We start from the raw sequence: 17085 nt of genomic DNA, 5'->3' as shown, positions 1-17085 counted from the left end.
CAGGCACAAATCCCACACAGGAAACTCCTGGAAACTGTGAACAGAGCTGGCTAGCTTCTACAGGGAGCCACTCTCCACCTCTCCCACCTCTCCCAGTTACCACAAGTGGTGTGAACAGCGTGGCTTGGGTTGCCATGGTCACAAGGGACATCTGCGATAGAAGAGAAACCAAAACAGATCATTAAGTTTAGACTTCAGAAGCTGAACCATCTCTACATTTCTTATCACTCAGCATGGAACATGTCCCCTACTATGTCAAGAAGTGTCACTGAGGCCAGCATATTTACCTCTTACCTCTGCTCCAGTTGCTGGTCCCGGGATCCTATAAAAAGTTGTCACCCCTCAGTCTTCTTTTTCAGCCTCTTGCATCTACCAGAGTCCTAAAAGTCACATTTCTATGCGAAGTCCTTACACGTGAGGAAAACAAACTTCTTTGCTGAGCAGCAGGAGAAATTTCTGAGTATGAGGAATTACAGACCATGATAAAGCAGAAATTTGGAGTGAAATGACAGCACTATTCCACACAAACATTGCCAACTCTTGTGATCAAAGAACATCAAAAGGCCTAACAGTTAAAAACAAACAAACCAGTCTAACTTAAAACCTGATTTCTATTTTTTGCCATGCTGTATATCTGCTCGGGGCTTGGGGATTTTACTTTTTTTCTTGTTTTAAATCCACAGAAATGCCAAGAGTCACAAGAAATCAAGAGTCGCACAAACCTCTCTGTTCCCTCTGCAGGGTCTTTCTAAGTAAAACACCAAATGTGAACACAAAGAGTGAGAGGCAGCATCAAAACACATTCTGTCTATTCCTCTCCAGTTCAGACAGGAATAAAGAAGCAAAAATCCACACAGTCACCAGATGTGAGAATATTTCTTTTTAATTTAAAACGGTTGCAACAACGTCATTCACAGCCTTTCTCATCTCAGACAAATACTCCCCAGAAAGTTAACAGTGCTTCAAGCAAACAACTCTGAATGGTGCAAAGTAAACCAGGACAGACACTTCCAGGATACAACAGTAAAACCACTGAAGACTGAGTAGAAATCAGACACCAATCTCAGCCATTGAGGGTGGAAGGGCGACAGGGAAAACAATAAAATGTCCAGTTACATATTTTGCATAGACTTCCAATGCATGGGAACAGCAAAGAGGATAAAAATGGCTGCTGCCAGGATAGAGAACAAAAGGAATCAGTGGGAGAGGTTTCTAAGGAAATCTAATGAGCTCTGGATGCATCCACATTTTGAATGTGTTCTGTGACCTGGTGGAGGCTGTCTGAATCTAGAACTGGGCTGATGTTGGTTTCACTTACACCAAAGTCAGTCAGAGGTAATGGCATTGAACCCAGTGGAGTTACAAGTGATTGGGAGTTCAGAAACGTCTACTCTTATTTTAAAACTACAGGTCTGAATAAATTAATTTTTATCCTAATTATATTTTAGCTAGGAAGATTAAATAGGAGTTTGAGTCTACATGTGTTTTGGAGACAGGAGATTGTGACTCAGAATGAGGAGTCTACTGGATCCAGCATACTGCTAGGAATAAGAGAAGAGGAAATCAAGGAAAAGTTATCGAGTTTTTCTTCCTTCCTCTCTCCTAACCTAAATGTACCATACAAAAAAGTAAAAATAAGTCTAAGAAATAAGAGCATTATTTACTGCCAGGTCCTGGCTTGCCGTGATTCTCAGGTCAGATTGTCTCTAACAGCTCACAGTGATTTTTCTTCCCCCATTCCTTTTTGTCAAGAAGCTCCCAGCTCACGGAGCCCCCAGCACCCACAGGGAGTGTGCCCAGGCTGTGCCCTGGCACATTCAGCACATTCAGCCTGCAGCAGGCACAGCCTGGCAGATCAGTCATCCTCTCAGTACAGTCTGTTTGAGTGGGGCTTCTGCAATGCTGGAGTTTAAAAACACCCAAAACTCCTCTGCCCCCCATTAGGCTGAGGAGTCAGGAGTTTACATCCTGCTCCTCCAGGTTCTTGATGTTCTTCACACAAAACCCATCACAAAAGGGAGACAACTTAACCAGCCACATGAAAAAAGGAGGGAGGCCACTGTTTTGGGAGAGAATAAAGTAATTCCTCAAGCACCTGACTGAAGAACTTCTAACATATTTTTAACTGCTAAATTTTAGAAAACCTGCAATCCTTTCCTCTAAACTGCTCCCTGCACTCCTGACTAACTTTGGTTTGGGCAGGAAAAACACAAAAGTGATGAAATGAGAAGAACCCCAGGACCTGAGCTGCTCCAATTCACTCACCACAGCCAGCCAAGGGCCCTCCCCTTCCAGCCACCATTTCCAGTTTATCACCCCCAAATGTTCCTCCTGAGCCCAGGCAGCTGCACAGCCATCACAGCCCTGGGATGCACCAAGCACTTTGCAAGATTCCAGCTCCATCCCTGACCCTGCAAGACCAGCCATGCTTCCAGTTGGGCAATGAACATGGGGGTTACTCAGCTGGCCTTTATTTACCCAATATTTCTAAATAAAAAGGCAGCAGTCACCAGATCTTGGTGTTTTTAGATAGCCCTTTAAGTTCATGAGGCAAGAGGGAAGCTGTTGTGTTGAACTTCTTTGGAATATACATGGGAATTTTAAAAAAAGAATTAAAAATTAAAGGAGGGGGGAAAAAAGGTTTTTCCTCCTTTTTCTACTGCCAGAATGAAGAAACACACATATATACAGAAGTTTTGCTCTTTCACTTTAAATAGATGTATCACTGCATAATTTGCTGATCCCATTTTCAAACCTGTCACTTTCTGGTGAAGTCCTCAAATATCCAAAATCTGGAAGAAGCAAAGAATTTACTGGCAGCTTTTATTTCATCCAGAGCTGGTGGCTCGATAAGCACAAGGCAGCTGAATGTCACAGGGGCCACCCATTAATGTGCCAGGACACTGCATTAATGTGTCCACAAGAGCTCTAAGAGCAGGGAGCTCTCCCAGCAAAGAGACACCTTTACACTCTGCAGAATTATTGCACTGGAATTTCTCTCACAATCTTTTATGATCCAAACCTGATTAAAATCCTAACAGTGTTTTTTGGCTCTATGTGTGGCTTTATGACCAGAGGGAGAATTATTTTTCCCCAGACAATGCAAAAACTAAAATTCCCTTCTCATAAACAGATGTTTAATTTGGGTTATCTTCTGTAGTGTGTAGCTGCCTGAATTTTGCTGTTAAAACTTGCAGGCACTAACAGCAGAGAAAATGTAATGACATCTCTCTGGCTCTCTTGCACCCTGCAAAAAAAGTTGGGTTTTTGGGGTTTTTTTGGGTTGTTTTTTTTTTTTTTACTGATGCAATTTATTTTGAGGGCTTGGTAACATTGTACAGGGCAACTCCAGCAACAGCCTCTAAGCAGTGTCCAACACTGGGAACTTTTGGGTTATTTTTCCAGAATCATGAAAGGTTTTGCACTCACCATGGTAATTTTTCTAGAATTAGTGTTTTCAAATACAATTTTAAAACACACATATGCATTCTCACCTGTGAAAAACACTTAAATAACACCATAAAAATTTAAAAAAAGACAGGAAAGGCCAGCCCCTGCCTACCCACTCCATCATCCCTGCCAGAGATATCAGACCCCTTTTAGAAGGTGTCTGTTGAAGAGATCAGATTATTGATGCATTTGCAAGTTTAAAGAAAGTGAGAATATCAGTTCAAGGGGAGTTTTATTGTGTTGTTTTGTTTTGGTTTTTTTTGTTCCTGTTGGTTGCTGTTGTTTAGGTTTGATTTTTTAACGGAGGAAGAGAGGGGTAAATCAATAAATCAGAAAACTCACTAAGCAATTTCCCACACTCAGATATGAAAGTCAATATTTAAGCAATCTTTAGCAGAAAGCAGGATTGCACTGCAAGTACTTTGTCAGGAAGTTGATTTCAGATGGAATATGAGTGGTCTAGATACAAAATTCCCTGACTTAAATATAATGGGACATTAAACCCTTCTTTACCTCCTCCATATGAAAACAAAATTTAAATAACAGCCTTGCCTTTCCTGAGGGTGTGCATTTAATTTCATAGTCAGAAAGTCTGCTGCTTTTAGCCATCTGTAAACCTGAATCTGTTGGTAGAACTTACAAAATAAACATTCAAGTGAAGATGAAGAAACCTATGTCTGCAAAAACAAAATTTCTCTTTGGCAAAAAATGTACAGGGCACTGACAAGAGATTGCTCCTGTCTCCATCAGCCTCTTAGGCTTAAGCTGGAAAAGTCAAATCAAGATACTGTACCACTGAATTCCAACAGATTCAACTTCAGACTTTTTTCACTGCACTGAAAATGATCTCTGAGAAAGGACATTCTGCTCTGAAGAACAGCCACAAACGCCCTCCCTTCAAATGATTTCTCTACATGATCTGGACTCTGGATGCAAACACAGGCTCCCAGTCACCAAGGACACAAAAATCTGTTTGTGCTCTTCAAAGGATGCACGGGCAGGACAGGCAGGAGCTGGGCTGAACTGTTTCTGCTCAACACTGAAGCTTCCATATTCTCCACACACTAGCTGCAAACTCCACCAGAAATCCACATGGCCTGTAAGGTGTATAAATTTAAAACAATGTCCTATACAGCACCTAATAGAAATCTTCCATCTAACACTTAAGGCGGCATCAAATGATTGTTTTTAAATACACTATAAACATCCCATGGTTTCCTTTGCTTTTTGGCAGTCCAAAGGTTAAGGGGTCTTTTGTTGGTTTTAGATTTTTATTGTAGGCTTTTTTTGGGCAGGTTAAAAAGGCTTATGGCTTCTTAAGGCCAGGTGATAGATTTGAGGCCTAACTTGGTATCCTGTGGTAAAAATAAATGTAGCCCAGGTCTTTGGGAGGTCGTTCTGAGGCACACACTCTAAGGTCGTTGTAGATCACCCATCTGAAAGGAAAACAAGATTGATTACATTCCAGGAGTCTAAAAATCACCACAGATTTATCAGAGACTTCTCAGACCTAAACCTCAAAGAGTTTAAAATCTAAAATTAGGCATTGCAATGAGAACAAAGGATCAGAAAAACAGCTGAACCAGCCACCAGAGTCAGGAATGGAAAGGAGGAGGGATGTGCAGAGGAATGTGTAGTTACAGCTCAAATGAAGGAAAATCAGGGATTCCCAATGTCAAATAATGGGAGCATATCAGAATCACAGCCAAGATCAGCACCACAGTACCAGCAGCACTGGTATCAGCCCATGGTTCCATGGCTTTCTATTCATGGCAACAAAAGGAAGTTGGGAAGAGCTCAGACAAACTAAGCCAGATCCAGAACCAATGCCCCAAACGGAGGCATTGGAGAGATTTGGAATGGCCAGCACAGGAGAGCCAATGGTACATTTCACAGACATCAGTGGGATCAGAACTGACTCATCACATCTGTGACAATTTTCTTTTTTTTGGTGGGAAGCCTACAGATGGTAACAGCCCATATTGTCTGCCATGAGCATGCCCTGCTCTGTACAGATTCTTCAGATCAAATCAATTGAAATCAAACATTTGCTGATCCCATGTGTCTCCCCCAGCTGCACTCACCTTCCCTCCTTTCTGAGGTGACAAACGTAGTGGCCACTCATTGTGGATGTTCCCATGTGGCTGATGAACCCAAACAGCTCATACCCTGTTTTAAGAAATACAAATGGCACTCTAAGTATTTCACTGCAACCACTGCAATATGACTCCAGGGGAAATGCTCTTTCTAATACTGGAGAAGCAGCTAAGCACTCCCAGCACAGACTCTGCAGCCCCAAACTCAGTTTCTGTTAACACTGCAGCATGTTTCCAACTTAACTAGTGGCTCAGATTCACTGTCAAACATCAAACCAATCCAAATCAAATCCACAGAGACCTGTGCACATACAGCAGGGCTGTGATCACAGCCCCTGCTAGGAAAGAAAACAGCAGATTCATTCCCAGTTCACAGAGAGCACCACAGAAAGTGCCAAGCAGGGAGTTCATTCTGCACACAAATTAGCTATGTCTATATGTGTGATCACAGATCTCCTATAAATCAAAAACCACAGAAGTCTGTATTTCAGCATAGAAGAGGGGACAGGAAAGAAAGCTCCTTCTTTAACACAAGGACAATTTTTATGCTTAAAGTCTCTGGAGAGCAGCACTGCTTCTTGATGCCCATCCATGCATGCCATTCACCTGAATTACCACTAAAACTGAAAGGGTTCCTTCTTTCAGGGTATTGTATAAGGACATGGGCCTGGATTTTGCTGGAGAGGGCTTTCTGGAGCTATTTCACAAAATCATGTTTGTTATCACGATTTCAGGCACTCAGTAAAGAGTCTCAGTCTATAAAGGCTAAGTACCACAAAAAATAATTATTCCAAGTTTGGGGTTTTTTTTTTAACTTAGCAATAATCAATGTTTCCCATGTCTCCAAAATATTTAAGGTTGATATTTGTAATGTTAATCTAACAGTAGCAACCACAGTCACAAAAATCAAATTGCCTGGTAATTTTTTTTCCCTAAATCTTTACATTCAAGATCAGAAGTAGAAGCTTAGAACATACTACAGTTATTAGAACTCATCACTAAAGACCCTTCAAAAAACTTTCTGTGATATCCTTAGCACCAGCACTGAGCTTTTGTACTCCAGTGCTGTGACACCTCCAGGAGCTTCTTCTCCACTTTGCCTGCTGTACATCAGCCCCATCTTGTGGTTTATTTAGCAGCAGTGTGACAGGAATCTCAACCAAAAGAAAACAAAACATGCAGGTCACCAACTGTACTTGTGGCATTGTGAATAAGGAATTTGGTTGAAGGGATTATCAAATTGCACAGCAGAGCACAGGAGGACAGAAACTCAGGTGGTCTGTAGCAGCAGCGCTGTCTTTAGGATGCTCAGCCTCTGAAGATTTAAATATTCTAGCTTTTCTTTGTCTTTTTTTCTTATAGCAACAGAACAAAAAGTAAACCTAGGCCAAGAGAGACTTGTGTGCTCTGGTAGCAAGAAACTTTGGGCTCTGGTTATTCAGTGAGTCCAAGCAGAGTTTTCTGAGCAATGACAGCCCACAGAACTCAGTGGCCCACAGAGCTGTATCAGCCCCAGAAACAAGACTGCAAGTAAATTGTCTGTATCCTGTCCAAAGTACCCACAATAACTACTTTCAAAACTGAAAGGAGCTCTATGAACGGGGTGGGTGTGACACAACAGAATGGCAGCCAGGTCTAAGCTGAAGCAGAACTTACTTCCAGGGCCATCTTTGATCCTGGGTCCCTCTGACCCTGTCTCTGCAAGGATATTGGCATTGGCATTGTTCTCCATATCCATGGTGTCCAAAGCAGGGTCACTTTCTTCCTCAGGGTCAGGGTGGCTGAAGATCCACTCCAGTGCACGCTCCAAGTTGTTGTTCTGCCAAACAATCAAAAGAGCAGACTTTAATACACTCTAACACCACACTGCCACTCATCAGCCTTTGAAGAGAGTAAGGATCATGTTTACAGCACTTAAAAATTGTAAGATATTTCTACCTTCCTGGAAAATCGTATTCAGCAAGCACTCTGCAAATGCTTGACATGGAAAAGAAATAGTCCCACAACTAAGACCCACAGCCCCCTGCTCTTATCTTGCAGACACAGTCTCCAGGCACCTAGGTTATTTTCCAACAAGTATGTTTTCCTCACTGCCTTCCACACTTTACCAATACAGTGAAACACGCAAAGCACCTTCACCACTCCAGAAAAGTCAGGAATGCCACACTTTGCCAGGATAGTGGCAGGCTCACCATCCATTAACTGGGTATTTGCACATTTCAAAGGCATCTGAGCACCCACAAGCACAAAGCACAGAACATGAAACAAAGCCTCAGTGTTACCAATAACCCATGAACTCACTGTTGCCTTGAGTGCCTGAATTGCCACATTCCTTTGGAATCCCATGGAAATGATGATTGCAACCATCTCTTCAGGAGGCTGGTTATCTAACCCTACAGCTCCTAAAGCAGCTGCCCCACTGGAAGCAACTTCTCCAAATGCAGGTATGACCAATGGCTCAGCAAAGTCTGGAACAAACAAACATTCATCAGTTCCTTCTTCTGTCTCACTTAACTGGGAAGTCAACAACAAACACGAACAAACAACACATAGGACCTCAAAAGCAGTCCTGAAATCAATGTAAGTTCATTTCACTGGCATCTAAATTCAGACTTAGATGTGTGGAAAGCCTTAAAAACAACAAAATGAATGTGCACTTTGCAAAATATCTAGGTGCATGTGCTCATACTGAGCAGACTGGAATACGTCAGCACATTGCAGAAGTGAAACAACTGCAGGAAAGCAGCAAAGATTGGTATGGAAGCAATGATGGCATCAGGATAATAGACAACCCAGTGCACAGATGTAAAATGAACTTATTCAATATCTGAAAATGTCTGCTAAGCCCAAGTGAAACTCATTCCCCATTTACACAAGCAAGACAAAAGCTCATGGTGAAGCGTGAACTCAACCAAATCTGGGCTTTCCTGGCAAGGGAGTTCTCAGTGCTGAATCATGAGTCCAAACTTTGCACGGATGAAACACAGGAAGTGGAGAACATCTAGCAGCCCTGTCCATCACCAGACAGCCCAAGTATGGCATGAATGCTCCAGCCTGAGCTAGAGAAGGCTGATATGGAAGGAAAGCATCCAGACCACAGGATTCTTTGTACTTACACTTGGTCACAGGTCAGCTTCCCCCTTAGCAGCACGGACCTAGCCAAAGGGTAGAAACAGAGCTGGCCCACACCAGTGGTGAGGACAGGACTTCTGGTGTAGCTTAGTTTGTTGTCTTCTTCTAGGCAGAGGACACCACATAATGGTCAAGATCTGCACATCCCAGGAGCAGCTTAGGAAAATTCACTCACACCTCCAGGTTTCCCAGGTGGGGAAGGGGGGGCCGTTGTTTCTCTGTCACACATTATAAAATTTCTACTGACTGCCAAAATCCACAACCAGGAGCTGAGTTTAACTTACAGCCTCCAGTGACTGACCTGGTTCTTCCATGTGTGCAATGATCCAGTTGAAAGCAACTTCAGCACCCAGGTTGCCTGTATAGTACACAGCCTTCCGACACGCCTCCAAAGGAAAGCCCATCTCTGCCAGCTGCATTACTGAAGACTCATCAATATCTAGGGCTGCAAGAAAGGACCTTCTAAAATATAAAAGTCTCATTTCATCCATTGCATGATATTTCTTATTGTTACTCACGGTGCCATATATTAGAGTACAGACTGCTTGGATTTGGTTTAGTACTTCAATAAACCCACAGCCATCAGACAACAGCCTTGTACAAAGCATTACAGTCATTGTTATGGACTTACTGATAATCTTTTGTCTCAGCAGGGACACAGATCCTCACGCAAATCATTAAATATTGATGAATTCTTACAGGATTCTATTTCTTTTAAAACACCTCAGCACTGGATTTTAAGGGGTGAGGAAGTCAGGTGCTCAGCTCAGCTAGAGATGGCAGCCAAAACCAAGCCCCTCTCAAAGGCAGGATCTTGCAGGTTAGAGAAATAACAGCTGCCAGATCTGGCAGCCTCTGGATGACAGGGTCAGACAGCTTTATGTGAGATCAGAGTGCAGAGAGATTGAGTGGTTGTGACCCGCAGGACTGCAAGATCCTCCTGAGGAGCAGCAGGCAGAGGAGCAGCTCATATTCTGGCTATACCAACCCTCAAAGAGAGTCCTGCACGTATGGAATAAACACTGAACAAGCACAGAAATCAGCTTTTATTTGGAAGCATGCAGGGCAAGGCTTCATGCATCTCTGTGAAGAGAGAGAAGCCATCAGCTGAGCAAAAGCAAAACAATTTTTTAAGCAGTAGAAAAATGAGATACGTACACTCCACGAAATGGTTCATCATGTGATCTGAAAATTAACAATGGAAAAAAGAGGGAAAAGGCTAAGTAGATCCATATGGGTAAAACAATTCCATATTTTTTAAATCATAGAAATATTTGACCTCATGGAGACAGGGCAGTTTCATCCTTGTTTCCCTGATATTTTTGCCATGAATTAGAGCAGGGATATTTCTGCTCAGTAATTGTTTTCCCTAACTCAGCTCAGAGCAAAGTGTCACTGATACCATAAACCAGTAGGAAATAAAGCTGATGGCTGACTTAAGCAAGAATCTTTTTAAAAAAGTACCATCACCCATGCATTTACACTAAAACTAGGTCAGTCCATTCAGCAAGAGGGTAAGGAGGTACAGGCCTTTGTGAGGAACTTAGATAAGGGGTGGAATTAAAACCTTTAGGGAATTCAAGTTTGTCATATCCTTGCTCTGCACACAATTTCAGGTACTAGCTTTCTTTCACATACATACAGCATGTTATTCTGCCACCATTATTATAAATCTCCAAGCAAATGGGGGCACTCATGTCATGAGAGCAGCTGCATTACTGGCTTCATATTAAATACTGAGGCACTCAAACTTCAGTCATCTGGGGAAAGTACAGCCACCTGGGTCTAAGGTCACACCATAAAAACATGATTTTACTTGCTATAAACCATTTATTCTCCAGGGAAACCCAGGGAATAAAGAAGGAGGATATTTAATATTCTTGTTTCTGAATAAAAGAAACAGTATAAAAGAAAAAGTATTCAAGAAAAAAAAAAACCGGCACAGCATTTTAATCACTTCTCTTTCTTTCTTCTCCACAAACATTATAATCAGCTGTTTGCCATCTTCTCCTTGAGATAGAGCTTTTTTAATGGTAGCCCATATACATCCAGAGAAGAGGACTGTGCATGCAGGCACAGCTGCTAGGGTCAAACAATTCTTGTATTTTTAAAATGAGTAAAATTTACAGTCTTAGCCTATGCCTGGAAAGCTGTTCTCTTAAGCTGTAGTCCTTTGTGTATTAAGTACTGCTGTGCTGTGCTGGACCTGGGAAGTGCACAGTGACTTTACCAAGGGAGTCATGGGCATGCACTGAAGGGTCTCTGGAGAGAGTCAAGGACAGCAACAGCAATTATCAAACCTTCTAGGGAAAGGTGTCCCTATCCATAGCAAGGGATCTTTAAGATCCCCTCCAATCCAAACAACTCTGTGATTCTATAATAAGTCCCCAAAACAGGAAAGCTGGAAGACTAGAGTTGTCCAGTAGGGAACAAAAAGGCTTGTTGTTGGGGTGTTGTAAGAATCTTCAATTACAGAAGCACAGGGCTGGGTTTTTGTTCATAGCTCAAGAGAATCCCCATGTGCTAGAAGGAAAGGGAAATACAGGGGAGAGTAAGTCAGTAAATACCTTTTGGGTCATCAGGAATGACAATGGGAGGAGCAATGTCTGGGAGTTCCTCTTCTCCTGGCTGGAGCCCCCTGGCCCGAAGGTGAGTGATATCCAGGAAATCTGGCATGTCAATAGAAACATCTACAAGAGCAGAGAAATGGGCTAAGTTTCTGCAGCCAGCAAAACAACCTTATGGTGCAACCTACCCCTTCAGAGAGGGGACTCTGGTATTCAAGGTACAGGAACAGCCAGGATTCCCCTTCTGAAAAGAGCTCTTTAAGAAATATGGAATGCCAAAGCACAATTTAACTAGCTCAGATTACGTGAAACTGTGTTTTAACTCCACAGACCTGATGGATTGGTTAACTTTATTGTAAAAGGGAAAAAGATTCAATTAGGACCTTCACAGTACAAACTTATTACTTGAGTCAGGTCCTCACTACAGTGTGCACATCTTATTAATTATCTGGGATAGAAAGGTAAATAAAACAAGCACATACCAAGCTTTTTGGGTATCCAGTCAAGGCCAAAGGTGAATTTCTTTATCTGCACCACTAAGTACTCAGGAAAGGAAGCAAAGCGGGAAGTCCTGGGAAGGACAAGAAACAGAATTCGTTGAAATCAGGCAACAGAACCCAAAGCAGCACAGATCCCAGTACCTCATGCACACTGAATGAGCTATTGCTGCTTGACACAAAGGATCCAACCCTACAAGCATTTAAAGTTCAAGTTCTCAACAACCAGACTGAATCACTTCTTGGACTCTGACCATTGAGAACAATTAATTTCCTGCTCAGTTCATCATTACAACTCTTGCAAGGCTGGATCTGCACATCCCATTGAGGAGCCCCAACACTAATGTGGTGCCAGAGCTCACTGTGCATTTGTGTGTTTCTCTTTGCAACATGCCCAGGTAGCAAGATAAGCACAGAGCACAGTATTTAACAGGCAGCCAGACACATACTTACTTAACTCCAGCAGATTTTGCTTGAAGGGCACTGCTCCAGAAGTCCTCCACATTGCTGGGTTCAGAAAAGGCCTGCAGACAAGCACTAAATGGGATCTTGGCACGGACCAGCTCTGGCAGAGGTCTCCTTGCAGCTTCTGCTTCTCGCCTCTTCAGTTCATAGGCAATTAATTCATCTGAGAAATACACACAACACTAGAAGCTAATGAACATTGTCATGGTTATGTGCTCCTCATCAGGCTTATTTCTGCACGTTTTAGAAATGCAAAAACCTACTTAGCAATAAAAGTTTTACATACTTTTAACTAGACATCAAATCTTTTTGTCTACATTGGGGTCAGGAGCTACACTTACAGCCACATCTCTAAGGTTTCTGTTCATGGTAAAAACACAGAACTGGAAATACCAGGACACAGGCAATGAAAACTTGGCCATGACAGCCAGAATCCTATGTGAACAGTAATGCCACTCACCCACCTTATCAGAGCTCAATCTGAGTTGGAAAGTTATTGCTGTCTATCTGTGTCATCTGACTATTTAGACAGGACAGGATTATGTATGATCTAGAAAATATCTTGACACTGGTAAGCTGAGCAGTGCCATATGGTAAATTCACAAACTAATCTGTCTCCTGAGTCATTACCTGGAAATAACATGTTCTTTTATAAGTGACAGAGTCATCACTGAAACTGATGAACAAAGAATGAAAAGTTCTCCTAAACTTCTTGTCCAGTGCAAGGAGTTGTAGGCTAGGTAAAAGTAGGTAGAATTCTCTGCCTTGTGGTATTTCATAGGATCTCATCAAACAATCAAAATAGAACCTTATGGTTTAAAATACTTTAAATGTTCAGATTATGTAGGAAATCAGGGGCACATCTCCCTTCATGTTCCTGTGATGCCCTCTTCACTTCTACCTCAAGCATGCATTTATTATGTTATTCTGCAAGGCTCTTCACCACTGACTGCAGATGCAACCACACCTTGTCAGTGCCTTCCTCCTGCTCCCAAGTGTTCAAGCCTCCTTGGCAATTTTCTCCTTTAAAAACAAGGGTGCTTTTCACAGGCATGAGAAAAACACTCCTGCTTATTAAATAAACATCCAACACTTCATGGTCCTTGCCTCCTCCCCTAAAGCCCAGAACATCCAAATGTTATTTTAGATTTATAGATGACAAGCTACCTTATACTCTTATTCTCTATTACCACAATAGATTTTTCTGTTGCTAAAGAACAGAAAGCAGATTTGGGGTTTTGGTTGTTCTTTGTGAGTGTTTTTAAAAGATATCAATTAGCTGCTATGTTCAGCTCATTTTTATAATGAAGACGCTTTCACAAACTGTTTCACTGTCCAGGACGAAGGAGATTCAGCGTTGGTGGGGTCTCTGGGCACAAAGTGGCACATGCCTGGGTCAAGCAGAGCAGTTTGCCCCGTTACCTTTGTTGGTGGCTGCCTCCATGGCCACGGGGAGCTGCATGATGTAGTCCACCCTGTGGGTGTAGCGCACCTTGCGGGACTGGCAGCACTGCGTGCGCTCCTCCACCAGGAACCGGAACACATCGCTGGGGTTCTCCGAGCCCACGGGGTTCCTCTGAAAGGAACAGCACACCAGGTCACTCCTGTGCCTCTTGGAACCCTGGCTGCTGAGGATTTCAGACTTGCTGTGCTGACAGACACTGACCCCCAAGGGAACACTGCATTTGACCTGAAGCCGTAGAGGAAAGTTCCAAAATTGAATGATAGGACTGAGATTATGAGTGTGGAGTTTGGATAGAAGTGTGCAATATCACATGGTAGAAAACATAGATTTTAAGGTTTTAGAATGTAGTAATATATATAAAGCAAAATGAAAGTTTTAAAGCAGAAGCCAGTCGTTTTTCTTTAACTTCTTCTTCATCTTCTTCTCCATAGGTTTAAGTAAGGTTTTAATTAGATTATAAAGTCCGCATTGTGGAGCATGAGTAATTAGTTATAAAAGAAAGTATGTTAGTAATAAGTTTAAAAGCTTATAACTTTAGTAAGTTATAAGCTTAAAAGTAAAAGTAATTTAGGTGTCATTTCTTAATTAGACAACTTATCCTTAAAAAGCCTTGTAGAGAAAAAGATACAACTTCACTTTTGCCTTAGAAGGAAGTACTGTAAATTTCACAACTTGTAAGACTATAAGTAAGAACTAATAAACATCTGAGTCCAAACAAGAAATGCCATCTCATGATTTAATCTCAATCTTAGCAGGGAAAGGAAGCAAAAGAATCCACATGCGATGATCACTAAAATGATCAGAAAATCCAATCTGCTGGTTGTTTTAAGGCAAGCACAAAGACACTGATCTGGCAGCTCAGCTCACACTGGACTGTGTGCAGAGCTCTGTCTCCTACAGAGAAAACCACCAAAATCCACAAGTTCTGCACTCACAGCAGCATTTTTCTACACACAGAACCTGCAGGGTTTGTTCCTGAGAACATATAAGAACCTGACTGAGTCAAGGCGAGCAGAAGGTAGGAAGGTGGCAAGTTACAGTAAAGACAGAAAGCTCAGATAAATAACATGGAGCTGGAGCATCCTCTCAGCAAACAGAGTTGTTCCTACCGCTCTGAATATGCACTGAAACAGAACAAGCAACTTGTAGTTCATTATCCAGATGAGAATGTCATGCAAATAATATACCTCCTCTCTGCTGTTCATGTTAATGCCTGTTATCAGGCAAGAAACAGAAAAGTCTCTTCTAACCACCCTATAATCAGTACATGCATTTAGGGATGTGGAACATTATGCATACAAATGTGAGTAACTTCATCTAGAGACTGAACCCATGAATAAATAGCCTTGATTCTTGGAAAATGGGAAACGAGGGAGGAAGGGTAGACAAGAAATGCTTTACATCAAAACTGCATGTATCTGTAAATTCCTTTTCAGAAAGACAGCATTAAAATTCGCAGTATGATTCCTTTACACACAGCACTGAGCTGGAGCTTGGTGGAACTAAAGCTTTATACAGAAATATTCCACTGACAAACAGCCATTCTGCTTTCAGCAGGGGAATCCTTCCTCCCATGATTCAGTAACATACAGCTGGGACTTGTAAAACAGCTGGACAGGGTAATTAATTTGCTCTCAGCAATTATAAGAACTTGGAACAATAACAATAATAATCATAATACCCAATTCATTGATATTCTCTGGCACACTTCAATATGATAAACAGGAACAGCAATTTAAAAGGTCACACATGTTTATGAATTTTATAGCCTGTACATTGAAGCTTGACCTCTTTATATTTGTTAGCAGCACCACTGGCCCTGCTCATGGTCATGTAAGAGTCTGAAGAAAAGAAGAGGAAGAATTAAGAAAGCAAATGTTTCTAAAACAAAATATATTGTAATTAGTCCCACCTTCTACATATCTAAGGCTAAAAGTAATATAACTAAAATATGAGCTACTCATGTAACAGTTTTGGCTTCATTGTCTAATATAACCAGAAAAAGAAGTAGCAATTCAGGTTTTCTCACCTCTACTAGATTTATCAGATGTAGGAAAAATTCCTGTGCATCTTGTTGTCTATTAGAGGAAAATTCTGGGTGGCCTTTACTTATAAAAGCCTTGAACATTTGAGGAGATATTCCATTGTGTTGAGGCTAAATGAAAGAGAGAAAAACCATTTAAAAAGGGATTTTTATTCAATCATGAACCAAATATCTCAAAGTTACTCCACTAAATCTATCTATGGCCCATTTCTGGCACTGGAGGAATGATAGCTTCCATTTCACCTATTTTTCCATTTTAATAAAAATGGGAAGGGTCCTGAAACAAGATTTGAGGGGGTTTTAGAATATGTTTTATGGCTTAGTTCCTGCAGAACTCACTCTACCTGTCCTTTGGCAATGGCATTTTAAAGAGATTACTGGAGGTTTTTAAAGGTTAGTAATTTTCAGAAAGGCTGAAAGCCTACATTGTTATATAACATTTGATATTGCTTTCAGAACCCTGTGCCAGAGCATTGAAGCACTTTGGTGTATCAGCTGGCAGCTTTCCTCAGGACAAAACCTTCCAGAGAGCTGTGCAGAACCAAGCAGAGAACATCTAATGTGTGCAGCATGCATTCCCAGGTGAGTTTTTAAGAGCAGTCATGAATTTGCAATTTGCAGGTGATGGTCATGTTGAAAAACCATAACTTACTGCCTTTGGCCATTCAGTTACATCTGAGTAAACTGCCCTAAATTAGAAAATCTCTGGCTTCCAAGACAGTCCTGGTTTTGACTTTCTAATCCTTTATACCACTTTAAGAACCTCTCCAACCATTCCAGATCCTCAAGACAACACTAGCTATTATGCTTGTCAAATAACATTTTTGAACAGGTCAGAATCTATTACTGAGATTTGCCCTCAGCTTCCATGAAACCAAATAATTTTCTGCACAATCCAAGCACAAGTATAACCTTTAGGAGCTCTCAGAGGCTGTTAAAAACTCAGCCAATTTCATTCCTTACTACACTTGCACTGTCATATGAATATAAAAATAGAAAAAGCAGCATGAAATGGAGGCCATATAAGATACACAGTGGAAGAGTAAACTATTTTTCTTTGTTTTATCAGGGTACAGTATTCTTAAACCCACTGAAATCAGAAGCAGATTCTCATTTTTAAATGCTTTTTTCAATTCTTGGCAGTAGACCACCAACCACATCAGGCTAAGATGATCCCTACAGGCTCCCATCAAGAGACAGAGTCTCTGTATTGCTTGGACAGAGAGATGCTCTGGGGATTTCTGCATCCTGGGTTATGCACTGCTTCAGTGTCCTCAACTGCCTTTCATCCAAACTGGGACTGGGGAGATAAGTGCATAAAGCAGCTCACATTGCAACTTCTTCCTGTGCCAGAAGCAGGAATGTGGCA

The 17085-nt window shown here is 41.6% G+C and overlaps 1 protein-coding gene across 2 annotated transcripts in view; it reads right to left on the bottom strand.

Annotated features, from left to right (window-relative positions):
* Positions 1-865: 865 nt before the first annotated feature.
* The window catches only part of USP13 (ubiquitin specific peptidase 13), a 50204-nt gene continuing 33984 nt past the window's right edge, over positions 866-17085 (bottom strand). The window contains exons 11-21 of one of the 2 annotated variants that reach the window (XM_059478956.1): positions 15702-15827; positions 13630-13783; positions 12196-12370; positions 11728-11816; positions 11246-11368; positions 9837-9863; positions 8980-9123; positions 7848-8014; positions 7203-7365; positions 5535-5619; positions 866-4886 (exon numbers count right to left, since the gene is read on the bottom strand). In XM_059478956.1, the coding sequence (XP_059334939.1) occupies positions 4793-4886; positions 5535-5619; positions 7203-7365; positions 7848-8014; positions 8980-9123; positions 9837-9863; positions 11246-11368; positions 11728-11816; positions 12196-12370; positions 13630-13783; positions 15702-15827 (1347 nt within the window). In that variant the 3' untranslated portion in view covers positions 866-4792. Of the gene's footprint in view, positions 4887-5534; positions 5620-7202; positions 7366-7847; positions 8015-8737; positions 8897-8979; positions 9124-9836; positions 9864-11245; positions 11369-11727; positions 11817-12195; positions 12371-13629; positions 13784-15701; positions 15828-17085 lie in introns of those variants that run through there. The other variant, XM_059478957.1, reaches the window with a different exon arrangement.

This window comes from Ammospiza nelsoni, chromosome 10 (genome assembly GCF_027579445.1).
Source record: "Ammospiza nelsoni isolate bAmmNel1 chromosome 10, bAmmNel1.pri, whole genome shotgun sequence".
Classification (NCBI taxonomy): domain Eukaryota; kingdom Metazoa; phylum Chordata; class Aves; order Passeriformes; family Passerellidae; genus Ammospiza; species Ammospiza nelsoni.
This window is presented reverse-complemented; position numbering and strand designations above follow the sequence as displayed.